At 50.8% G+C, this 24,050-nt stretch overlaps 12 protein-coding genes across 12 annotated transcripts; 6 read left to right on the forward strand and 6 right to left on the reverse strand.

The window, feature by feature from the left end:
• Positions 1–65: 65 nt before the first annotated feature.
• On the forward strand, positions 66–839 carry TrAtP1_001925 (uncharacterized protein; the record flags this gene model as incomplete). Its single annotated transcript, XM_066111220.1, has 1 exon — positions 66–839. The coding sequence occupies one exon, from the start codon at positions 66–68 to the stop codon at positions 837–839; it is 774 nt and encodes a 257-aa protein (XP_065967294.1).
• A 177-nt stretch (positions 840–1,016) lies between these two features.
• On the reverse strand, positions 1,017–1,295 carry TrAtP1_001926 (uncharacterized protein; the record flags this gene model as incomplete). The annotated part of the gene is made up of 2 exons (XM_066111221.1): positions 1,017–1,158; positions 1,213–1,295. 2 exons carry the CDS (start codon positions 1,293–1,295, stop codon positions 1,017–1,019), a joined length of 225 nt encoding a protein of 74 aa, XP_065967295.1.
• Positions 1,296–4,225: 2,930 nt separating this feature from the next.
• TrAtP1_001927 (uncharacterized protein) lies at positions 4,226–6,029 on the reverse strand (the record flags this gene model as incomplete). The annotated part of the gene is made up of 3 exons (XM_014085706.2): positions 4,226–4,296; positions 4,395–5,277; positions 5,391–6,029. The coding sequence occupies 3 exons, from the start codon at positions 6,027–6,029 to the stop codon at positions 4,226–4,228; spliced, it is 1,593 nt and encodes a 530-aa protein (XP_013941181.2).
• Positions 6,030–7,265: 1,236 nt separating this feature from the next.
• Positions 7,266–7,439, forward strand: TrAtP1_001928 (uncharacterized protein; the record flags this gene model as incomplete). The annotated part of the gene is made up of 1 exon (XM_066111222.1): positions 7,266–7,439. One exon carries the CDS (start codon positions 7,266–7,268, stop codon positions 7,437–7,439), a length of 174 nt encoding a protein of 57 aa, XP_065967296.1.
• Positions 7,440–8,475: 1,036 nt separating this feature from the next.
• Positions 8,476–9,342, reverse strand: TrAtP1_001929 (uncharacterized protein; the record flags this gene model as incomplete). Its single annotated transcript, XM_066111223.1, has 1 exon — positions 8,476–9,342. The coding sequence occupies one exon, from the start codon at positions 9,340–9,342 to the stop codon at positions 8,476–8,478; it is 867 nt and encodes a 288-aa protein (XP_065967297.1).
• Positions 9,343–9,850: 508 nt separating this feature from the next.
• TrAtP1_001930 (uncharacterized protein) lies at positions 9,851–10,324 on the forward strand (the record flags this gene model as incomplete). The annotated part of the gene is made up of 1 exon (XM_066111224.1): positions 9,851–10,324. The coding sequence occupies one exon, from the start codon at positions 9,851–9,853 to the stop codon at positions 10,322–10,324; it is 474 nt and encodes a 157-aa protein (XP_065967298.1).
• An 809-nt stretch (positions 10,325–11,133) lies between these two features.
• Positions 11,134–12,990, reverse strand: TrAtP1_001931 (uncharacterized protein). Its single transcript, XM_014085705.2, has 3 exons — positions 12,548–12,990; positions 12,392–12,489; positions 11,134–12,321 (listed from the first exon to the last, which is right to left on the reverse strand). Exons 1-3 carry the CDS (start codon positions 12,747–12,749, stop codon positions 11,239–11,241), a joined length of 1,383 nt encoding a protein of 460 aa, XP_013941180.1. The 5' UTR covers positions 12,750–12,990; the 3' UTR covers positions 11,134–11,238.
• A 637-nt stretch (positions 12,991–13,627) lies between these two features.
• TrAtP1_001932 (uncharacterized protein) lies at positions 13,628–14,038 on the forward strand (the record flags this gene model as incomplete). The annotated part of the gene is made up of 1 exon (XM_066111225.1): positions 13,628–14,038. The coding sequence occupies one exon, from the start codon at positions 13,628–13,630 to the stop codon at positions 14,036–14,038; it is 411 nt and encodes a 136-aa protein (XP_065967299.1).
• Positions 14,039–16,165: 2,127 nt separating this feature from the next.
• Positions 16,166–16,807, forward strand: TrAtP1_001933 (uncharacterized protein). Its single transcript, XM_066111226.1, has one exon. It carries the CDS (start codon positions 16,248–16,250, stop codon positions 16,557–16,559), a length of 312 nt encoding a protein of 103 aa, XP_065967300.1. The 5' UTR covers positions 16,166–16,247; the 3' UTR covers positions 16,560–16,807.
• A 719-nt stretch (positions 16,808–17,526) lies between these two features.
• TrAtP1_001934 (uncharacterized protein) lies at positions 17,527–18,885 on the forward strand (the record flags this gene model as incomplete). Its single annotated transcript, XM_014085703.2, has 2 exons — positions 17,527–17,812; positions 18,239–18,885. 2 exons carry the CDS (start codon positions 17,527–17,529, stop codon positions 18,883–18,885), a joined length of 933 nt encoding a protein of 310 aa, XP_013941178.2.
• Positions 18,886–19,316: 431 nt separating this feature from the next.
• TrAtP1_001935 (uncharacterized protein) lies at positions 19,317–19,886 on the reverse strand (the record flags this gene model as incomplete). Its single annotated transcript, XM_014085232.1, has 3 exons — positions 19,317–19,596; positions 19,688–19,794; positions 19,863–19,886. 3 exons carry the CDS (start codon positions 19,884–19,886, stop codon positions 19,317–19,319), a joined length of 411 nt encoding a protein of 136 aa, XP_013940707.1.
• A 1,064-nt stretch (positions 19,887–20,950) lies between these two features.
• TrAtP1_001936 (uncharacterized protein) lies at positions 20,951–22,597 on the reverse strand (the record flags this gene model as incomplete). The annotated part of the gene is made up of 1 exon (XM_066111227.1): positions 20,951–22,597. The coding sequence occupies one exon, from the start codon at positions 22,595–22,597 to the stop codon at positions 20,951–20,953; it is 1,647 nt and encodes a 548-aa protein (XP_065967301.1).
• Positions 22,598–24,050: the final 1,453 nt, after the last annotated feature.

The raw sequence follows: 24,050 nt of genomic DNA on the forward strand, positions 1-24,050 counted from the left end.
GATGCCCGCTAATGATTGCTGCTGCATGCGACGTTGGTTCCTGGCGGGAGCATAACAGATTGAAAATGACGAAGCTGCTTTTGTCTGACAAAAGGGTCGACATGTTCCTGAGGGACGACGTTGGGCGGAACGCCTTGTTCTACGCCGCGTGCCACGACGAATATGAAGTCTTGGAGATGTATCTGCAAGACGGCAGGCTTGATCCGAACGAGGCCGACGAGAATCTCAACACGCCAGTCTTGTGCACTGGAGACTGGATGTGCCTCCGATTCCTCGTCAACGACACGAGGGTTGACCTGAACAAGGCAAATAACGAAGGCATGACACCACTGATGCAAAATGTATCTTGGGAATTGCTTGGCAATGTTAGGCGCCTGTTGGACTCGGGTCGCGTCGATGTGAATCTTGTAAACCATGAGGGAAATACGGCAATGATGATGGCGATTTCTAGGCAAGAAGCGTTCGGCCGCCGGGAAGAGCTCAACTGCTGCACCATGGTGCGGTGGATGCTTGGCTCGGGAAGAGTGAAGCTCGATTTGGTAAATGCAAACGGCGAAACGGCGCTGATGTTGGCCGTGAAGACGGGAAATACGAAAGTTGTCGAGATCATTCTGGCCACGGGCCATCGCATGATGGATGTCAAAGACGCACAAGGGATTACCATGATTGAACACGCCATCAGGAATGAGGACATGGAGATGTTGGTGCTGCTGCTGCGGACGGGCGAGGTGTGTGTGACGGGGGAAATGATTGAGAGTTGTCCGTCGGAGGCCATTCGGGCCATGTTGGTGGCACGGCAGGAGATGGAGGAGCAAGGAACAGAGTCTAGCTTTGGCTGATGGCATTGAGTAGATGGTATGGAAACAACGGTTCACTGTTTTGATGCTTGGTAAATGTCGAGAATTAGTTCATGTATGAAGATTGCGCAAAGAAGCTCGCTAGACACTACCTATATACGTGTTGCCATTGTCTGTTGCCCTGCGTAATTGTCAACGACACGTCAATCCATTGCCCAATCACGACTCGAAATACACGGCACCATCCACAACCGTGGGCTCGCGACCTTGACTGGAGACGACGAGGATAAACAGCGTAACTTGAGTCCCTGTGCCAGAGGCCGAGGCTGGTCTCTCGGGCGATGTCGATGGATGGCTGCTCCTAGGCATTGTCAGCTTGGACAGGCAACTATAAAGAAGGGTATAGAGTGCTCACGACAAACAGGTCAAGCACTCTGAGATGGGGAGGGACTCTGAAATGAGCTCTCCACAGCCGGGGCAGTGAACGAGCTCGCACATGCTCGAGTTATTGATGAGGATGTGGCTAGTTTGAGGGTGCAAGGCCGTCGATTTTGGTATGAAACCTTGATAGGCCAAAAGCTTTCACAGTATAGCTAAACGGACGCCGCCCAGTGGCTCTTGATGGACAAGTTCAGATGAGTGATTAGCTTGGACTGCTATCCAAGCATTTTGTCCTTGTCTTCTGCTTTCTTTATACGTGCCAGCATGCCCGCCCTCGCTTCACATTATGCCGAACACTCTGCTGGCGGCCTCGAAGCGAAGCCACGACAACGTTGCAGGCCTAGCATCAGCCAAAGACAGGAGACATCCGCACACATCCGTATACTCAGAAAATGGGGTGCTCAAAGAGAGAGACATTTCTCAAACAAGGAAAAAAAAAGGAACCTGCCAAGCCCCTTGTTCCTCCATCTCGTCGTCAACGGACTCGTGGCCCTAGTTCGCTTTCGACTGGTTTTGCGAGCCAACAACTCATGAGCATGTTTCCCCTCTTCACTCCCCCCTCCCAGTGTTGAGAGATATGACACACGCTTCTCGAATCCCGTGATGGCCAAGCCTTGACAGATGGCGAGAAATGTCACAGGCTGCAAGGTACGGCGGCAAGCGGCAAGCAATAGCGCCACGCTCCCCTCCAGGATCAGAGATCAGTCCAATATGAGGACCTTGGAATGGTCATCGGAAGCTAGCCGAGCGAAGCATTGCCATTTTGGTGGCGTTTTCTCTCATGCGGCTAATTTTACCCTGTTGAGAGCATGATAAGCAACTAGACTTGCTGTTTGATTCAACCTGCAGTCCTGGTAAAACGAACGAGGGAGATGTCCTCGGTCCCCAGCATACGCACCCTCTCATGTGAGTCAAGTGTTGTGAACTAGGTAGGCAACGCCGTCACAGTCGGATTTGACTGTGATTGTTCTCCTTGACTGCCACATCACATGGAGTCAATGACGAATACAGGCAGAAAACAAGGCGAAGAAGCGGCTGGACACGGCATCCAGGTCAAAGACGAGCAGCAGAGCGTCTCGTATGTGAAAGCCGCTCGTCTCGAACAGAGCCTAAACTCTAATCGTGACTGACACGCCAGCCAGTCAAAGCGCGCGATAGGCGAAGCTCAACCAAGATGGCCGCCGTCGCCTGTGACAGCGAGCAGAGGATGGAGGGTTCATGTTGTATTAGGCTGCATCCACAATTTGCGGTGCGTATAGATCGGGGCCTGCCAGGCTCTGAGGGGGGGCGTGACTGCGGGCACAAGGGGAAAATCAAGGACGGCGCGAAGGAAGCAGATCTGGACGGCACTTGCGCTGCGCACCCGATTGGCTCGAGGTCTGATCAAGCGACGAACGGGCTAAAAAAAGACGGAAAGAAAGACAGAACAAGAAGACGTGAACGTGAAAGTGCATTTCGCTGTGGATAACAGTCCAAACGGCAGGGGTTTCACGCACAGCATTGCAGGCCTCACAGCCCCTTTGGTTGACGACGTCGCTGCGACCCTCCTTGGCCAACATGGAGGGATGCGCAGGAAGGTGCAGGTGCAGGTCGCACGAGCCTCGCCCACAGGGCTGACCAACAGCTGAGCGGGAACCGGGGCCATGCCAGCGTCGACGAGCCGTGAAGGAGCAACGATCAATCCATGCATGGACAGTAATAATAGTATTACTGCCTGTCAAAAGTCCTGGTCGGGCGTACATGTGCCGAAGACCCCAGATAGTTGGACATCTGACGCCACTACCGGCACCTTTTTCGAGCTTGGACACTTTTTTACTCGTGGCACTCCGTAGAAGCGCCGCAGTTTGAGACGACTTGCTATACAGTTGGCGAACTGCGGCATGCATAGGCGTCATCGCGAGATACGCCAGGATCTGGAAAAAGAAAAGAAGAGAAAAATCAGGCCACAATTGCATATTCTTAAGCTAAATTGAACGCTTTGACGCGTAAAACGACATGTAACGTTGATCCTCTGTTGAATCCGTCTTCAGAAAATGTAATCTTGTGTGTATTTGGCTCCCCTTTGTATCTCTCTGTAACTTACTACCAAAGACTAGGCAGGCAGCTCACGGAAGAAAAAGGCACAAGAGAACCTGGTCCGAGAATTGATTTGCTCAGCCAAAACATGTCCCGTCTTGAATTCTTCTCTCCTGGAATTTAGTATTATATATATTTAGCTTCCCTTTGTATCTCTCTGTAACTCGTTACCAAAGACTAGGCAGCTCACGGAAGAAGAAGGCACAAGAAAACTTGGCCCGAGAGCTGATTTGCTCGGCCAACAAGGTCCCGTCTTGAATTTTCTCCTTGTATCCATCATCTTCAGAGTGTAATCTTGTGTGTATTTGGCTCCCCTCTACATCTCTCTGTAACTCGTTACCAAAGACTAGGCAGCTCACTGAACAAAAAAGGCACAAGAAAACTTGACCCGAGTTGATTTGCTCGGCCAAAACATGTCCTGTCTTGTCCGTCTTTGCTACCAGAACCCCATCGGCTCAATTTCCCAAAATGCAGCGCGCCGTATCAAAACTCCTCTTCTCAAATACCACCCAATGTACCTAGATAATCATCCGGCATCCCAAGTCTTTGTAAACCCCAGGCCATTTCCCATCTATCCATCATCTGTGAGGGTGCTGGTTGTTATTCATCTTCAAATGCCCACGCCAAAGCGTTTTTGCCCTTTTTCTTTTTTAAACCATTTCCCCCTCCTGCTCAAACGGAAAACGCACCAGCATAGTCGCAGATATTAAAAACAACAGACTGGACAAGAGTCAAATTAAAAATAAAAAGGTTACATCATACAGTCTTCTAAACAGAGTTTCGCGCTTGCTGACATCCTGTTGAGAAGAAGAAAAAGTAGAGAAGAAGAAAGAGGGAGGAAACGATGGTGGTCCGGTTGGTATAATTAAGAGTCAGGCGAGTATATCAATGTGTATGTGTGGCCGTCAAGTCTAATAGTAGATTGCCTCGATGAGGTAAAGTATGCCAAAGAACAAAAAGGCAACGGCACCGCCAACAGTCACTGCACACAGCCTTGGTTAGCGTCCTTGTCCTTGTAAAGAGGTTGATCGTCTGCATATAAATGAAGGGAAACTTTGAAACTTTGAGTCTTCAACTTACCAACTTTCAGACTGACGCGTCCGGCAATAGCACGTCCACCAATGACTGCAACACCGGTGCAGATGGAATGTCCAGCCAACGCACCGAGCGTAACCCACCAATAGTCCTGTCCAGCAGCCATGGCAATCGTGGCAATCTGGCTTCGGTCTCCCCACTCGCCCAAAAACGTCATGATAAAGGTCTGCACCCAGGCCGGGCTCAGGATCAGAGAGCAAAGGTTGCTGATACCATTGCCGACGCTGCTGAGGCTGCTTGACTTGCGAGAAGGGGCACGCGAGGGAGACTCGGACGGCGATCTAGGAGAGGGAAACCTAGTCTTGCGCGAAGATCTGCCACCGAGGCCCATCTCGAGAGCATCACCAGAGATGGAACCACCTCTTCGCTCAAGCTCCTTTTCCTTCTCAGCCAGTTCTTGCTCAACCTCGTGCATCTCGGCCGTGACACCTTCGTTGGGATCCATCTTCATTCCCTCTCGGAGCAGTCTGGCGCCGAAAACGAAAAACAGGCCTGCGGCGAGAAGACCAGTCAGACGCTTGGAAATCAGAGCCGGCACGGCATGTCCCAAGACGGCAGACAGCACAGTCATGACTGCGAGGGCTCCAAAAGCAGCAGAAAAGACAACCATGCGATCGTGCTTCATGGCCATGAGAGCTGCTACCAAAAAGGTCTTGTCTCCAACTTCGGAAACCAAGATCATGGTAAAGGAGAGTATGAAAGAGTGGAAAGGCTGGTTGATGCCATCTTCGCCCTCAGAGTCCTCTGGCGCTGACGGTAATGAACTTCCAGTCTTTGGCTTGGAAATGTCGAGATGGTCCTTCTTTGCCGAGTCGGGGATGGGCGGCGACAGTTGTTCGCGAGGCGTGTCGGGGAGATCGCCGGGTTTCTATCCGCCATTGCGCGTCAGTGCATCGTTGTTGTATTGCTGTTGCATCACATAGAGATGGCAACATGCATCGATGAGGAAAGGGGAGCTGCTAATAATCAAACATGTCATACCTCGAGTCCGGTGTAACCAGTGTCTTCGGTGTCCTTATCCGATGACGACTTTGGCTTTGACTTGTCCTTCTCAGAGTCCGCCGGCTTGGTCTTGTCTTTGCCCTTGCCCTTTTCAATCTTCTTCTCCTCGCTGTGAGGCAGTGGCGGATGTTCTTTGGGCGCTTCCGGCTGGTTCACCAGCTTCTCGCCAGTCTTGCCCTCGTGGGCCTTTCGGGCCTTGTCTTTTTCAGAGACGCCGCCCTCAGTGCCCGTGGTGCCGTCCTGAGGCTTCTCACGGTTCTTGTCAAACATGACGCCGTCGTTGGACTCGGGAATCTTCTTGCCGTCGACCACGGTGGGATCCTTGGGGCGGCCCTTGAGCGTGGGGAGGTCGCTTTCGCCCTTGGTTTCGGTAGACACCTTGCCGTCGGTCTCGACAAATGGTCCTAGGTGAGGCTTGCCATCTTTGCCGTCTACCGGCGCGTCTTTGGTGGGCACGCCGAGACGACCGTTGAGGATCGCAGCGTCGGCAACGTCACCAGGGATGGTGTCTCTCTCGCTGTTGGCGACGGCAGCGGCAGCGGGGTCTGTCGCAAGGGCGCCGGCGATGGATGGAAGGAGGAGGAGAAGGAGAGGAGAATGCTTTGCTCGGAACTGCATTGCGGCGGCGGGGGTGCTGAAGTGGAACAGCAGCCTGGTCAATGTCGTTCGAATCTCGGTAACTCAAGGGTCGATTGTTGCTCAATGCATCAGGATGCGATGCGGTCTCTGGTGAAGACGGGGCCAGGGCTTAGCAACAGGCAATTCGAGGTTGAAACAAGAAGAGCATACAAGATTGCAATGTTTCAATGGATGCGAGATGAGGAAAGGGGCGAATTGGTGGATGGCACGGCCGATTGATGGTACGCAAGCTCGCGTGTCTTGGCTGGTGGATGCACACAGGCCGCTCGGAGAGGATTAACTCTGACGGAATGGGTTTCTTGGTGTCGCAGACGTGCAAGACGAGCAGCCGGCGGGAAGAGTCTAAAAATAAAGATGTAGTAAGGGAGCGAGACGAAAGAAATAGGAAACAATTGTAAACAGCGAAGCGAAGAGAAAAAGGAGACTAGAGAATGAGACGCCTTGTTGAGGGAGGAAAAAAAGATAAAACGTTCGAGGCTCGCTGTCCTTTCCTTCGAGGCCCCTCCTAGATTAGTGCTGGAAAGCAAAGTTCTACAGTATGCTGTAGGCATCTGGTTTCCCCTTAAAGGCACCGGCGCCGACTCCATCATCTGCAATTTCGAGGCCTCTTGTGGCGACCCCTTGCAGAGAGGTGGGGCTAGACCCATCCGGCAGGTACTTGGTACATCCAGACGCCCCTTGAGATACGAGTCTCGACGATCTTGGTCTGGAAATAGATGCAATCAGGTCGAGGACGAAGCGCTGCAGCTCGATTTTACGAGGTGCTATGCATATCATCATCAGTCCAAGTCTTGTAGTCGCAGGGAATCAGATCCTTCCATACTACATACCAGCATGAAAGACTGCAGCGTATCACCGCGATAAATGAACAGACAACAGCTCTCGCACATACGCATATGATACAAGGACTCCAATACATCAGCAATTGAGCGGTTCACGTTGCGATGTAATCCAAATGCATTGAAAACAAGAGGGATGCCTAAGAATGTAAGAATAGTACCCGCATGCTTAAGCATTATAATCAGTAGAGGAAAGAGCAGTCGCCGGTAATCACAGCTGCAGTAGCAGCAGTAGCCAATGCGATGGCAACTCGAGTTTCGCACGTCACATGACGCTCAAACCTAGATTCGTTGCGGTCTGCATCTCAAGTTTTATCTTGGAAACAACGCAAGCATTTTCCCCTCTAAACATGGCATGGGCATTGTGGTCACGAAGATGCCGCCAGACATTGAGGGTATCGCGCTGCGTAACATGGACGGCCTCCTCTTGGAAGAATCTCTTCAGCTCCTCCAACCACTGGAAAGAGGTGAGACAGAAGTTGTTGTGAAGCACAACTGGAGATCATCACCACGTTTTGGGTCACGCTACGTTCAAACGCCCAGCAATTAGTTTCCCACGGCCTTCCTTCGGACCTTGTAGCTCTCTAGGTACTTTGGTGACAATTTTGAAGACAATGTTGAAACAATCATCAGAGGACTTACACTTCACGCCTAGTACTACGAAACGGTCGTTGAGATATCTAGCTAATCTCCTATTTCCAGGTGATGACAATCTCCGTCGACTCGATGTGATACTAGTGGGAACCTCGTATCCCAACGACAAGTATAACTCGCCCACAGAGCCGTGGCTCGTGGCATATGTTTATACCAGACAAACCATCTCGAAGCCCTAGCACAACAAACCTTCAGGCACTTCCACAACGATGATAAAGCCAACCGTTTCGAAGTCGTCCAAACAACTACAACAGTCGAGGCAATAACTGCCGACGGGGGCAACCAGTCAACCGGTACCAATGCGAGAGTTTGGACAACTTTGCATAACCAAGTAACAGAAACATCAACTGCACGCCAATATCCAATCGCTCGCAGCTGTCCGCCAGAGCATCGCCACATGATTCCTACCCATGTGTATATGGGACCACGATACTCCCCTTTGTGTTCTGAATTTGGCTGAGCAAACATTGATGCTTCTTCTAGACATATCAATTGTCCCTGCACATCAGCAATAATAGAAGCACTTCAATTACATCTTTGGAGAGATGTATCCTCGGCCATATACAGATAACCAAATGGGTCGTGCCGTTTCTTGTCTTATTTCTCTGCCAAAAAGTCAAGACGTTCGGCAAGTCTCGGAGCCGCTTGAGGAAAGTTTGTTTATTTCTTTCACTCATCTCATAAAGGCGACATGGCAAAGCGACGTGGCGGAAGCTGGTATAATTCTTACAGCTGGATCTGCGACCGTCTTGACCTTGCAAAATCCTCGATGACTGCCGGCGGCGGGCATTTCTGATCTTGCGTCTTGTCCGCCTTCTTCGCCTTCTTCGCCTTCTTCTTCGGAGGCTGCAGCTGTAGCGGAGGGTATTGGCTAGTAGTAGGCGGTGTGGCGCTGCGTCTGCCGCTTTTGCTTCTTCGACGAGAGACACGATTCATTGCTGCCGGCCTTGTCTCAGCTGGAGAGGCACGGGCAAAGACGTGCTCTGCCGAGATGCGATTTCTGGTAATGTGGAAGGCTGGTGTCTGGGAAGCAGTGATGCTCCCGCTGAATTTGCTGCTGAAGCTGTCAAAGTCTCCTCTTTGTCTTGATCTGTGCTTTCTGCTGAGCTTGATTGTGAGTATTGTTGTAATACTGGTCGTTGCAAGGCCAGTTGTTCTTGTTGCAAGGCTGGTAGTAGGCCTGGTGGCGGGCTTGGTGACGGGCTTGCTAGAGGGCCCCGAGGCCTCCGAGGCCGGTGCGCCTCCGTAGATTCGTCAGTGTCCGAAAGCAAATCCCAAGGATCGGGACTAGGCTCAGGTGATGGAGGTTCTTCAGCCAAAGCGCGAACTGTCTCCATTACGCTTAGGTGCGTCAAATATCCCAGCGAATTAGTCCGATCCGGCGGTGGCACGTAATTAGGATCGGGCGAGAGACCTGGCCATAGAGCGCGTCTTTCAGGTGGCAGGCTTTCAGAGCCAGATTCTTCACCATCTGCTACCTCTTCTTCTTGTTCAGCTCTTCTCCCGATGAGCGCTGACCGTCTCACCCTTCGTGGGCCTAGCATTTGGAGAGGAGTACTCTCGTTTGTGCTTTGATTTCGAGACGTCCACGGTCCGGCTTCAGCATCCGTCGGTTCGCCAGGGCTCTGGCTCGTTCTGGCTCGCTTTGCTGCTGGCTCCTTTGCTGCTGGCTCCTTGGACGAGTCTTTGTTTGAATCATAGGGTCTCTTGCGTTTGCTTCTCTTATAATGTCCAGCATCGGTTTCCGTGGGCGAGGAAGAGGTCGGAGGCGGTGGTGATGAACACTCTACGCGTCCCATGCGGGGACTGCCTGCTTGGTCCTTTTCCGTGACCGAGCCGGGCTGCTGTTGAGCTTCCTTTTGGCCATGATATAATCAGCTACGCTACTGGGTGCTCCAGAGAGAGATGTTGAGCAAAACGAAGTTCTTCGGCAAGTTTGTGTTCTAGCCTATTGACAAACTGATGAGTGTCTGTTGTTCACGACGCGCTGGCTACTGGGGAACCCCTCAGTAGACTATAGACTGGCCCCAGCTAACAAAGTCAAGCGGTGAGAAAAAGGCGGGGTCAATTCTGCCTGAATGCTGCAGTACCGCCTCTACCGTATTTGAGACTTTCATCGATAAATCAAACATTGATTATTTCGTTATTCGTTGTGGTTGAGAGAAACCAGCTATATCTCGAAAGGTAAACTTGTTTCCATTGGTTAGGTACCTAGGTACCAGTTATTTTTAGTCTAGTACTGCGGGCACTGGCTAATAGCGCCCGGTACTGACTTTTAGCGTCTGTTGCGCAACCCGAACACCACTAATGGCTTCGACAACCGTGAACGACGTTGCAACCACTGCAGAAGGAACAGCAGCAAATGATACAATAGCTACAGCAGCAAATAATAGTACGACAGCTTCAGAAGATTACACAACAGCTGTAGCGGATGATGCAACGGCTACGGCGGCAATAGAAGCAGCGGAAGAAGAAGAAGAAGCAACAGCAGAAGCAGCAGCAGAAGAAGCAGCAGCAGAAGAAGCAGCAGCAGAACAAACTACACAAGCACAAGCAGGAGCAGGAGCAGCAACATACACACAAATTGTCTTTTTTGCTGCCGCCAACAAAGCTGCCCTCCATCTCTTGGACCTTGTCCAAAGCAATTCGTCGCCTCCTGCTCTCATAGCTGGTGAAGAAGATATTGGCCATGGCCTATCACTTCCCTTATCGCCTGACATTGGCCGCCGTACCAATAAGGTCATGGAATGGTATATCGGCGCTGGCTCATCACCATATTGATTAGCAAAGGACAGATTGGCGGTGACCCAGAAATCCTGCTTTGCCCATCGGGCACTTCGCACAGCTCTCGGGCTGTTCATCGAACATTCAAAAGACTCACGCCACTGTTTATCTTCATATACACTCTGGTGTGATGATGTTTAGATCACTCACTAGTCGAACTGTTGTATACGAGAAAGGAAATCTAGACGGCATCGATCTATTGCTTGTCAAGTCTCCAGGGCGAATTGACAGCTGCGTTTTGTGGAAAAAGAACAACTTTCTTAGATTCGGCGAAGACTCTGAATATCGGTTTGTGCTAAAGCACTGCAACAGGAATGGCACTCTAAACCGGCTACAATCCTGGCTTGATGCCACCTATCTCCGGCAGAACACATACTACGGCCTTCCTCCCTCACGACTGCTCCGTCTTAACCCTCGGCCGGTCTTGACAATGTCGGGACACTTGTTGCTTCGGCAGCCAATTCCAGGCACTGCTCTCAGGTGTGGTGTCAACGTCTATACCGGTCAACCACTTACCATGAGCGTGTTTCATTACAGTCCCGAGTTGCGACAAGATACACTTGATCGCCTCGACATCGCCAAAATGTCAGGCACTGGGTTGCTGCCAGTCAAGGCGTTTTGGTGCAACCATAGCCCGTCTTATCCATGCATCCGCAACGACCATTGCGGATCGGCCGCGCGTGGTTGTATATAGATATACGTATGTACTGTGACTATGTAGTGGAGAGAGCTCTTCCATATGCTTACGCCCTCATTCCCTGATCTAAGCGTATTTCCGTTTTGTAGCCTCTACTCTTTGTCCTCCTGTTGCAAACCACTTCGTATGAAATGTCTATTCTATTTGGTACCCAGTTACTTGACAAGATCTACTCTATTATTGGCCCGTTTCAATACATCAAATCGTCTAGGAATCACATCCATCCAACACGTTTACACAGAAAGGATGCGCCGCCGGCAATGGCAGTTATTCCAGTAAAAGCAATAACCGGGCCATAGCCGCTTCCATATCCACCAAAGGCCTGTCCTTGCCACGGAGTTCCCTTGACCAAAACCTCGCTCAAAGGTCCCGACACCACGTTTCCAATGCCCCGGCCGGCTGCGAGGTATCCAAAGACCATAAATGGGTCAAACGTAGACCCTCCGCCTGTGGTGTTTGCAGGACTCGGCTTGGAAACTACCGTGCGGATAATTCCAGTCCAAGCACTCGTATAACTTCCCGCAAAGAGCCCGTACATGACGCAAAAGATATAGAGCACGGCCATGTTCGTAGCAAACCCCCAAAGCAAGAAAGCTCCCACAGCAGCGCCCACCGCTGATATCATGAGGCATGTCGTAACGTGGAACCGATCGACAAGCATTCCCATGGCAATACACCCGAAAACCGACGCAACGTTGACGGCCAACACCGTCAAAGCCGCAGGGAACGCCTCGGAGCCAAGAGTGGAGGTAGCATAAGAGGGCAGATATAGACCAGGCATGAAGAACCCCAGAGCCTCGACTATGTTTGCCAATTGAAATAGCATGAAGGAGCGATCAAAGATGAAGCTCAGCTTCGACAGCTGGAACTTGACACCAGTTGTCATCGGGAGCCGTGGCTTGATAAAGTAGACAACCGGAATCGTCAAAACGAAGAGAGCAACGGCCCAGATACGCAACGTGGTTCGCAGTCCATATCGTCCCAACAGGAATTCGAGCAGCATCGGGATCGCAAATCCCCCAATGCCCGTGCCAGACCACATCACTCCAAAGGCCAGACCTTTGCGCTTGACGAACCACTCGTCCATGTACAGGATGCAAGGGCCGTAACAAATGGAGCCACCGATGGCGAAAAGGACACCCTGAGTCAAAATGAGATGCCAGACAGTCTGCGAGAAGGAGCTCAGCGCGAGGGCTATGCACATGATGAGGAGGCCCGCAGTTGGGCCATATCGGTTTTGCTTAGGATACATTCTCATGAGAGGGAAGACGAATGGAGCGGATAAGTACATGGTTCCCTGTGATGGTGATGACGATTAGTGCCACTGCCTCGACGAAGAGGATGAAGAAAGGACAAGGACAACCTACCATTGCAGTTGTACCGATTGCGGCAATGCTGGAAGAGCCCATGAATGGCGCGTGGGTGCTATAATAGTTTTGAAAAATACCAAAGGCAAAGGGAAATCCTGGCCATTGGTTAGCCAACACGGCGTTCTTTCGATACGGCGATATCTGGTTACTCACCCCAGACTAGGCATTCGATGATGGTGCAGGCTGCCAAGAATAGCATTGCATCTCGACCAGTGTCGACGGGAGGCAGCGAGACTCCATGTTCGTTCTCCGAGTCGATATCGATATCTGGGGAGAGAGAAGAGTCGCCAGGAGTGGTAGTATCGAGCTGAATCGACTCTACCTGCGGGTAATCCTCCAAGGAAGTCCGTCCCATTGTGATACGCTGGGAAGAATTGGTCTTTGTTTGGTACCTATTCCAAACGTATCAAGTATGTAGTACGAGCAATGTGATGGGAAATCGAGACGACGACGATCCTGCTCTAGAAGGGGGAAACGCCAATTCTTATCCTTCAACAATCTGATGCTTCGTCTGCCTCGTTTTCGAGTGTCTGTTCACTAATCATTAAATCCGAATCTCAGGACTCCACAAGGCTTAAGCCCAACGCGCCCTATTCTTGATGCGCGGTGTACAAAACCCCACGCTAGGGAGTTCATCGCCTAGAATACATGGACCTTATCTGACTGTCGGAAAGAGTCGTTGCTGGGCATTCAAACAACAAGGTGTATTCCACTTCTGGTATCCTGTGGTGGAAATACCTTGGCATTAAACAGAAGTCCGTAGCGGGATGGCGTACTGATGATTTGATCAAATCCATCCATGTTATAGCTTGAAAACTATATGCATTCAATCTGTGCTACAAGTGGTTTCGGGTCTTTGCGGCTGCGGTTACTGACCCCGTATTCGCGGCTCCGATCTGTGGGTTTCCAAGATGCAGATACCCACTGTTCGTCGATCTCACTGCCCTCTGCACTGCCATCTTACGCCAGAGCCGTGGAGGTAGAGACAATGCGATAGCAGAGACACGTACAAAGAAAAGATCAGAGACGGACTCAAGCATGGCAGCACATGGGGCCGACTCGTAGACACAAAGACAAAGAGTGGGAAATGTTGAATTTCTTTATTCTTTTCCGCAAAGCCCAAGGGTTTGCAAGCTCCATAAAGCCAGAGCTAGATTCGTTACCAAACTGTGCTAGCTGCCTCCCGCGCTCATTGCTCTCCAGATACCTAATTGCTGGATATTGCGTTGTCATATGGAATCGACCGACGACGAGAAAGGGGGTGATGATCGAAGTGCCGCAAAAAGAGACCGTGCTCTTGCAAATATATCGCACCTAGCAATCCGTTTCTGCGCATTTCAGTGTGTTGCTCCGATTAAAAGGGACGAGATGTACGACGGTATTCCCTTAGAGACGGAACCTCGGTCTATTGAGAATGTCGGAAACAGGATACATACGCATAGCAAGAAAGGTATTGAGGCCAATCGTCTTCAGCACGGTTTCACAAGTGACGTCGTCGCTGTTTGGAAACCTGCAAATGGAGGTATGGTCACCATAAATGGTGAAGTGCTTCTCCCAGTATTCATGTCTGACGTTGCACATGGAATCCTCCTTCTCGACCAGCTTGAAGAGAAGAGCAAACCTGCATGTCAGCCGCTGAATTGACTTGCGTTGAATACGATGGCAAGGGAGGGGGCAAAGAAAGGGCTTACAAGTCGCTTCCCACGGTACCAGTTGCATCCATGGAAATTTATGACGAGGCGTCTGCGGTAAAGACGTCCTCGCGCCTCAAGAGGCGCGATACGCTCTACGTGCTCGTTGCAGGCCTTGTCGAGCATGTCCAAGACATGGGGAGGAGTGGGACGGACGGCAGCACTGGCAATGTTGCGCACAGACTTGGCAACGTTATGATGGGGAGTGTTGAAGAAGACTAGGAGTCGAGTAAACTGATCGATGGAGATGATGGTGCCCGACTTATCCAAGTGAGCCTTGGCAAGGGCCTATAATCGTTGATTCAGCATCCCAAAGGTTGGACGGACAGCCAGCCTGTCAAAAAACAACAGTCTTGGTATACTAACCTCCTTGACAATAAGTCCGCCTACATCATGGCAAATGAATACCAGTGGTCTTGTAGGGTCATCCCTTCGCTTCTCCATGAGAAGGCGGAGAAGGCGGTCAGCATGCTTGGTGAAATTCGTGTCTTCGTCGTTAACAGAAAGACCGTCGTTGTAGGAGAAGAGCATGACGCGGCATTGTTTGTCGAAGCAGCTAGGAAGAATATCTCTGGGCCAAACTTTGCCCCGGTAGGACCAGGTGTCTCTGTGAACAAGATAGCGAGCCTCAATATTGAGGCCGTGAACGGCGACGACACTAAACAGGGGACAAAGAATGAACGAGTTAGTCATGTGAAGACATGTCGTATCAAGGATAGCAGAGCGAAAATCTCTCGTCCATTTGCAGTAGACAGATGGTTTTTGGAAGGCAATTCTGACGGGATAGAGGCACTTACTCGACCTCTTCGCTGCGCATGATGGCAAAGGGTCCAGATTGAGGAAACACGGTTTCGAGGTCGTACTGTTCCATGTGCTCTGAAAATATCATAGGCATGGTCGATACTTTGCACAGAGGCTGTAAATGATGCAGCGAATTGAATTTTCTTGTCTTTTTCTTTTTCTGTTTTCTTTGCGTTCTGGAGCGAAATTGGAGGTGGGATAGTAGAATAGGAGGAGAAAAAAGATGAGCAGGGGAGAATTGGTAGAGGGGGGAGAAGAAAGTATCAAGACGTTGTAGTTGCCGTGTTCAATACTTTTTGCTTGCTCGCACTTGCGTCTGCAGCTGCTGCGGCAGCCGCGATTACAGCTGGTCGGGTTCGCGCTTTATATCTTGCTTAGACACCCAAAGCGATGACAGAATTGTGCTTGCTAATGGCTGCCCTGAATCACTGTTCAAAAAGCAAAGAAAAAAATAAAGAAAAAAGGTGCCGGAATTTAGACTCTATTTATTCTCCCAAATCAGTCTTTGAGGCAGCCCTTGGACAACACGAGGCTAGTATTATGTTGTCAGCCTCACAGTTGCGCACCCTCCGACACCAATTATTGATGTGGCTGGAAAAGAAGAGTTACACAAGAGCTGCAGTTGATTAGGAGAGAGTGGAGAAGAAAAAGGAGGAGGAGAGGAGAGGAGAGGAGGAGTGGAAGGACGAAACGCGTGCGATCTCGAGATGCAGGCTTCCGTGAGCAGATGTAGCCAGTCACCGCAAAATCAAGGTATACTCGAGATGATACGAAGAGCTGAAGGACAGAGAATAGAGAACAGAATGCGGGTGAATGGGAGTGCGAGCAGACGACAGGTAAGTTTGGTCGTTTCCTGCTGGACTGCCACAGGAGTCTCAATCTGGTAACCAGATTGCTCGAAAAGGGTGTTAATACTATCAAGCAGATCATCAGACATGGCCGCTCAACCAAAAGACTGGACGAGATCAATGCACCTGGTCTCAATGCCGAGCATCAAGGAGAGCGAACGGCTTGGCTCTGTCGGCGTCTGTATCTGTGGATGTTACAATGACGACACTAGCAAGCAGCGAACGCTCAGACGTGTAACGATATCCCTGTTGCCTTCTCCCACCGCTGTGTATCAACGGAGAAGCCGTCTTGCCGTCTGCTCCTCTCCTCTCAGAGGTTCGTATCTGGGTATTCTAGTATTCGGCTCTCTAGGCGAATACTAATCAAAGCGAATGCTAATCAAAGCGAATGCTAATCAAAGCGAATGCTAATCAACGATTCATGGACAGAAGTGAAGTTGTCAGAGCAACATGGATGCTCTATTGTGCCATCTATTCAAGCGCCCAACCCAGATCCCAACAGATACCTAACAAATGCCGGTTCATGCAGCTGCTGAGGAGTTGTTTCCCTCTCTTTGGCTCGTTCGTCTGAGCAAAGATACCAAGGCGCGTGGACATGTCATTGTGTTACACAGCTTATGCGCCCGGGACCAAAAGACTCCTCTCAGTGTGGCCGGATTAGATTTGTACTCCCGCATCTGTGGGGTGCTCCCCATCCATCTCGTCCAGTCCTCGCCGTTTGTCTCGGGCATGGAACCTTTGGCCACAAATCAGTTCTCGGCGGGAGGGACGTCTGTGCTCGTTGTCCTGCACCACCATGTCGAGTGGCTTTTCGAGGGCGCTTAATGAACGAGAACAACATCCAAGGTGGCATCGTGTCAATGCCGTTTTTTGCCCGGGTAACGGAGTAATACATGGTGCTTGCGTGTATTCTGCGAACAGGCACGGAGAATAACAAGTGGGAATGTGCCTGACGAGGGCACAATGCCACCATACTCGATTGATTGGGATTGAGGCACAAAGCGCTGGAGCCCAATATGCTTTGGTCCACGGCACTTGCAGCTCGTTGCTCCTGGCTACTGGCTGCCGGCTATCTGACAGATACGATGGATTCTTATGATGCTGGCGTGGCATTCTTACAGGCCATCACAGCATGCTACTGGCTTACATGGTGTCTGTGGGGTGGCCGGGGCACAGATTCAATGTTCACATGTGAGAGCGGCGCACAGTGAGACAGGGACAGGCACCTGCCGCTGATCACGGACAAGAGCAGATGAGATCAGAGATGCCCAGAGCAAGACGAAAATCCGAATCATAGAGGTGTGGTGCTGAACAGGACAGGCCCAAGGACCTGGAGCTCATAGTGGCCGCTTGTAGCCCCCACAAAAGCCTCCCAGCTCCAAGCTGAGTCGGCTCACTTTGGCTGTCACTAAATCGGCAGTCATCCGATCGGCCCAAAATCTGGATCCTCAGAAACTAACTTCTTTTCAACCTCAATCCACGCTCTCATCTCCCTCTACTTCCCGCCCAGCTATCCACAAGTGTGTGCCTTTCATTTGAAATTCAACAATCAACGACTATACTACGAGGTGAGAGCTGGCAATGGGAAAGCAAGAGACGTAAAACAGGGTGGTGTGCACGGCTAATGGCTTGACAGGGGAGGGATACAGCTTCGGAGCACACGCGGCGGCTTCCGCAATCAACCACCACATTCTGACTTCTTTTTGCTTTTTGTTTGTCTCTGGCCCTAATTTCAGCCGCTCACGGCGCACCGCATTCTTGACGCACTATCCCTGCGCCAAGGAGACTGGAAATGGACGCGCCACTGATTCGAGTCGGACATGGGCTTCGGGCTGCGGCCTCAGCAGCACCAGCAGCATCGGGCCTGGCTTCGAGGTCAATATCGGGTGCTTCGAGACCTGCAATCTGCCATCCGTCGAGGGCCACAGCAGTGGCTGCAACTGTCGCCGCTCGCCATTTCTCTGCGCTCAACCGGCCACCGCCCAAGTATCCCGGCCATGTGCCTCTGACCAAGATAGAGCAGGCCGGCATGGCCATTGGATCCGGCATCATGTCGCTGTTCAACCCCTACCGCGCTGGTACGTGTCATGGTTTTTGATTCTACGTCTAATTCATTTTACTCGCTTCATCTTCTTCTTCCCTTGTAGTGTTACATGGAGCTGGCTCGACGCGATGCCAGTTTCCTGGCCTCTCATTTCCCCTTGCCTGTCCTCTGCCACCCGCCAATGTTCCACACTAGCAGAGGAAAGCAAACAAACAATTTAGGGTTCCGCTTTTACAAGACTCGTATGACAAATTTTGATTATCTCCTCTATAAAGCACGCCGGATATCAAGATTCCAGCCAGAAGCCAAGCTCAATGAGGCAGTAGGGGGTGAAGTGAGGGAGACGGTCACTTGAGCAAAGCTTCAAGTGCCAGGGGGGGGGGGGGGGCAAAAGATGGAGGCCAGATGCAAATCAAACACATGATGGATACGAGTCCTCAGCTGATGCGGAATCTTGCAGATCTCATAGCCACCCTGGGCGAAGCCACGGCAACCCCCTACTTCATCTACCGCCTTCGCGACTCCATGCTCGCACACCCCACAGGCCGTCGCATCCTTCGCCTGCGGCCTCGCATCAGCTCCAAGACGCTGTCCATCCCAGCCCTGCGCGCCCTGCCCGCAAACTCCGTGGGCCGCGCCTATGTCGAGTGGCTGGACCGCGAGGGGGTGTCTCCAGACACGCGCTCTGCTGTCAAGTACATTGACGACGAGGAGTGCGCCTACGTGATGCAGCGGTACCGCGAGTGCCATGACTTTTACCACGCCCTGACGGGGCTGCCCACGGTCAGGGAGGGCGAGGTGGCGCTCAAGGCGTTTGAATTCGCCAACACGCTGCTGCCTATGACGGGCCTCAGCATGCTGGCCGTGGCCACTCTGAAGCCGGCCGAGCGTCGACGCTTTTTCGGGGTGTACATGCCATGGGCGGTTAAGAACGGCGTAAGGAGCAAGGACATAATCAATGTCTTTTGGGAGGAGGAGCTGGAGAGGGATGTGGACGACCTGAGGAGAGAGCTGGGCATCGAGCAGCCGCCGGACCTGAGAGCAATTCGCAAGCGGGAAAAGGAGGAGAAGAGGCGATTGAAGGAGATGCGAGCCAAGGGTTTCTAATGTTGATACCGAAGCCACTGCTATAAGCCAAAGGTTTCTGATGTTGATACTGATGCCACTGCTTAAGCCAAGGGCTTCTGATGGTGATGGTGCTGGTGCCATTACTACAGAAGCTGTAGGATTACTGGCTTCTTCTCTTTTTGATTCATTGCCTGGTGTTGTGCCAGCTGCCGGGGCAGCTCTCATGACAATGTGCAAGTACATGTACTTTTAGTTTTTATCAACACCATGCACCAGCTTAGCCCTCATGAAGCTGTATATACTTGGTCTCTCCCTTGTTTCCTTTGCTTCTCTCTTTCTCTCTTTCTACATATGTGTTATACAACTCCACCCATGTGCCAGGTAGAAATTAAGAAAGAAATAGGTATTCGTTATCAACATTTGTGTAAAAGAAAAACACTTGAAAAAGAAAAGAAATTGCCATATCCCGCTTATAGATCCAGCAAATCGTCATCGTCATCATCCCAACCCTTGCGCCTGCTCACAACAATCTTTTCGTGCTGCTCGTTATCCGCCACCGCCGTCAAGAGTTCCTTGAGCTGCTCCTCGGTCACCTTTTGCCGCAGCTGGCCGGTCTGTGCCAGTGTAATCAGGCGGTTCTCGACGTCGGTTGCGCGCTGCTCCTTGACGAGGCGGATGCGTCCGAGGCGGTCCGCAGCTTCGGGGTGCAGGATCTGGTTGAGGATTTGCTGTCGGGCTTCTTCGGCTTGTCTAGAGAAGGGGATCAGCTGTTTTAGCTTGAAATCTGCTTCTGTATGGTATTTTATTCGATGGCAAGGTGTTGTAGACAAGTAAAACTTACTGTCTCTGCCGCTCTTCTTGGCCCGAGCCGTTGCCAGAGCGAGCACCACCTCCGCCGCCGCCGCCACCTCCTTGGGCCTTGAGCTGCTCGAGACGAGCTTTTCGGATCTGTGAATTGTGTTTGTTAAGTATGAGAGCTTTGCTAAATTCAGAAATGCTGGTGGTAAGAGACTGACCTGTTCTAGCTCTGATTCGTCCATGTCGGGAGAGAGTTGCTAGCAATTTGTTTACTTTTCAAAAGGATTGCCTGGCCAAGATCGTCATAGCAGGCTGCGGGGCATTGGAGCATTTGCTTGGAGTTTTGGAGGGGCAGCGTAGGGCACGTGATCAATATGTGTACATGTATCGTTCTCGGCGTCAATTCGCAGCTGAAAGTTTGAAAGAGGATGTCTTTCGATTTTACGATTTAAATTAGATGGGTAAACAATCAAACGCATCTGAAGTGTGTCCTGATGATTGATTTAGGAGGATGAGCACGGCGCCAGTAACACCGAACAATGGCTGCTGATTGAGTATGAGATGATGAGGTTCGCGTTTGGGAGCGAGGTCAGCAATTTACACAACAGAAAACACCATAGATTCAATCAATGCCAACATTTCAACTATTCGCACATGATTCTATTCGCGTGTTATCGCAAAATTGCCTCAAGTCATTGCCTCTTGAAGGAATCCAAAAAGTGGAAGGAGCGTCTTGCAACCCTCTGCGGAGCACGGTGTGCAAAGACTTCTACTCTTCAGCCAATGCCTCAATCCTACCTATACTCACCAACCCAACCACCACATGCAAGCAACTTTGTTTCGATTGCGCGGCAGTTTCGATTGCACCGCAGTTTCAGTTACCAGACAAAATCTATTCCCATATACTATTAACAGCTGATGAGCACAATCGCGACTAAACTCCACCCAAACCCTGCTACCCTACGAACGAGAATCGGAGCCAAATAAATACAACTCTCGACTCATTCTCCATGTTTCCGAGTATATCAAGCAATATCATCAATCTTGCGCTGCATATACTCGCACACTAATAGTTATCAAATCGTTTCCAACAATTCTCAGCACACAGGTTCCTCGTGTTCCGCCACAACCGAGTACATCTTCTCTGCCAGGCGAAAATGCGAAAACAGGTATTCGTCAAAGCCCAAACATAGCACTCCATATCCATCCAATACTTCTCTTGACAGTTGATTTGCGAAGCTAGTACGGATTAGCTAACATGTCATTCGAAGATATAACAATCCAAAAAAAACATACCAAAAACCCATCAACTGCGGCGAACCAATAAATCTGCCAGCTCAGTCCTCGGAACGACGATTGGACGAACTTTGCTGCGTGCTTGAGTCAGCTGCTCAAAGGCGTAGGCTATTTTGAACAGCTTTTCTTCCTGAAAGCTGGTGCTGATGAAGGAAATCCCATAGGGCTTATTGGGGGCCGAATCAATGAAGCCGTCATCGCTGGCAATGATGGGTCTTTCCGGCCCCAGCTTTTCATAGGGGACCGTGATTGCACAAATATTGCCCATCCGCGAACAGAGTGTGGCAGCTATGTGCGGCCATGTAGCAAGAGCGTCAAGCTCATTTTTCTTGAAAGCAGCCAAAAGGCCCAAGTCGTCCAAGTATCCCTGCTCATGCCCAGGCACCTCTTGGCTTGTCGGCGTCTCGCCCTTTTCCATCTCGGGGGCTTCCTTGCAAGCATTTGTTTGGCAACGGGCATCTGAGTCATTTGGTTCCTTTCGAGTAAAGTCACGCGAATCGATCGCTGAATACATGTTCCTCGGTGTCTTTTCCAAATGGCAAAGATGCCTGGGAAATTCGAGCGAGAAATCAAGGGCACAACGACGAGGAGCGCTATCAGAGTCCGTATTAACAGCTCCATTAAGCATGATGCCGTCGACTATTGTGGCTTCGGCATTGCGCATCATATCCAAGGCCTGGTTGAACTTATCTACTGACAAATCGTAGGTGCAGATTTGGAAAAACCATGCCAGCGATCGCAAGAAGCCGATTCTCATTCCTTGCAGGCCGTCTTCTCTGCATGCTGCCACGTAATTGGGATAGATATCAAAGGGGATTCGGGCCGTGTACGGATCCTTCCGATCTCGCCCCATGATGGCTTTCATCAAATACGCCGCGTCTTTGACGGTTCGGGCCATCGTACCAACTGATTCAAGTCTCAGCGTGTCGGTCAACTCCTGTCTCAACGCCCGAGGAATCGCCAGATGCCGCGACGTCAGTCCAACCGTCGGTTTGAAGCCAACCACATTGCTCTGGCTTGCTGGCATGGTGATGGAGCCGTCAGTATCGGTGGCCACAGATGCCCACGCAAGGCCTATTGAAGCTCCCACTGCGCAACCACCGCAAGAGCCCTTTGGGACTTGTCCCTCGAAATATGCGCCTCTGGTGCGGCTCCCGCGATGAGTCCATTTCTCTACAGTGTTTTCATAGCTGTCGTCGCGGATGGCAGACCACTGGGTCTTTGTTTTCCCAAGGATAATAGCTCCAGCGTCACGCAGCTTGTGTACTACCGTGCTGTCTTCGGGAACGCGGCTTCCCACTACACCATGCAAACTGGTGGTTGGCATATTGTCGTCTGTTGCAAAGGTGTTTTTGATCAAGATTGGAATGCCATGTAGGGGGCCGAGCTTGGAGAGTTGAGAACGGTTCCTCATCTGATCCCTTTCATTATCAAGTTGAATGGCAATCACATGGGCGTCAGGGTTGATTTGCGTGACAGCCTCCAATAGAGGATTGACTTGCTGGATTCGACGAGTATAGGCTTGAACAAGCTGAAGGCTGGTGAAGTAGCCGGCATCTAGCCCAGTTCGCAACTCTTCAAGGGTTGCGTCCATGAGCAGCGGCAGAGCATAAGATGCTGTGGAGATGTTGTCGTTGTTGTTGTTGTTGTTGTTCATGATTAGGTGCGTCTAAGTGAATTGGCCTGAAACAAGAGTATTGGAGAATGGTAAAGACTCTGAGAAAAGGTAAAGACTTTTTAATTGCGATGTACTAACGGACGAGAGTGTGTAAAGCGACAGAGAGAAACAAGTCATACATTGGCTGGATATAAACAAACGCTTTGACTTGTTTGCAGTGGTGAGCTGAAGACCAAACATTGGGTCGCACGGAAGGGAAGCAAACATTGACTACATCATTATCACAGGCGTTATCAGTTTTGCAATCTCAATTTGAGACATCAGCCAGGCTATACAAGGATTCACGACTCGACAGTCCTTGCTTTTGTGTAATACGCTCGGAGCCGACGTTATTATTCATTGCGCGTAATTCTACAGAGATCTTACATGACGGTGTTGTTGCCATAATTTTGACATGCTTCGGCAATTTGCGTCTACGGCACTCATCTTCGAGCTCAGATTCAAAGTAGTCACAGCACATGCGAGGGTGAGTCTCGTTTTACTCTATGGCAATCCAGCCACTAACTAACCTCTTTACAATACTTGCTACATGGTAGCATGGCGGAGAAAGTTTTCCAACACGATTGTAAGCAATTCTTGACTCGAAATAACATAGGTTTGCACTGGAGCCATCGCATGGATTGTTTTCTTTGTGGCTGCTCTGAAGTACCTGAACAGAGTATCTGTTACTTTGTCCTAGCAGGCTTGGTTTCACAGATACCGTGCATATTCTGGCTGATGACACCTAGACCCTTATTCTGAGGGTGGGATTGGACGCCACCAATTTACCTCTATGCAGCCGGTCAACACTCATCACACCGGTTACGTTCCCCGAATCCTCTGCTTCATTTGACTTAGCCGCCGAGGGAAGGAGGTGTGGAGGCGTCGTACACCATCTTGAATTGAAGGATGCTGCGTGGATCGAAGAACTGGGATAAACAGGCTGGGCATATCTTGATAAACTTGCGGAGAGCCCATCAGGGCTCCACGTCACGAAGTTGTCAAATCCATTTTTGGAAGCACGCGCAGATCAGCCGGGACAGGTGTGGTATACATGACCTGATGGTATCCTGACCTACGGCATTCAGCGCCTCTGGGAGCCGGTTCTAGCCCTTCAGGAGGATTTGCGCTGTCATTTGGCATGTCTTTCTTTAGGCCAGGTTTGAATATTGGAGCAAACAAGCAAAGGGACTGTCAAAGCGTCAGCAGCCGCCTCACTTTTCTGCCCCGTTTCTGCCTAACGATCCTAGACAGAATGGAGCCTATGCCGCTAGGGCTGGAGATGATTTCGGTGAGACATGAGGGTGAGCGGTTTTCGGACGCAATATTGCGTACTGAATTGCCTTGACTGGCCGTCAGGGCCGCAACTGAGATGCACCTGAGTATTATGGAGCCTCTGACACAAAAATAGGCAGAGCTAGGTATGACTGCTGTTGAAGTAGTAGTACATGCG

The sequence above is a fragment of the Trichoderma atroviride genome, chromosome 1 (assembly GCF_020647795.1).
Source record: "Trichoderma atroviride chromosome 1, complete sequence".
Lineage (NCBI taxonomy): Eukaryota > Fungi > Ascomycota > Sordariomycetes > Hypocreales > Hypocreaceae > Trichoderma > Trichoderma atroviride.

Bases quoted from the DNA above. Each gene is read 5' to 3' on its own strand.
- TrAtP1_001931 (XM_014085705.2), bottom strand. From the start codon at position 12,749: ATGGGACGGACTTCCTTGGAGGATTACCCGCAGGTAGAGTCGATTCAG. The intron at 12,490-12,547 runs GTGAGTAACCAG...ACCAATGGCCAG, and splicing joins CATCGAATGCCTAGTCTGGG to GATTTCCCTTTGCCTTTGGT. The intron at 12,322-12,391 runs GTAGGTTGTCCT...TCACCATCACAG, and splicing joins CAATCGGTACAACTGCAATG to GGAACCATGTACTTATCCGC.
- TrAtP1_001933 (XM_066111226.1), top strand. From the start codon at position 16,248: ATGCCGGTTCATGCAGCTGCTGAGGAGTTGTTTCCCTCTCTTTGGCTC.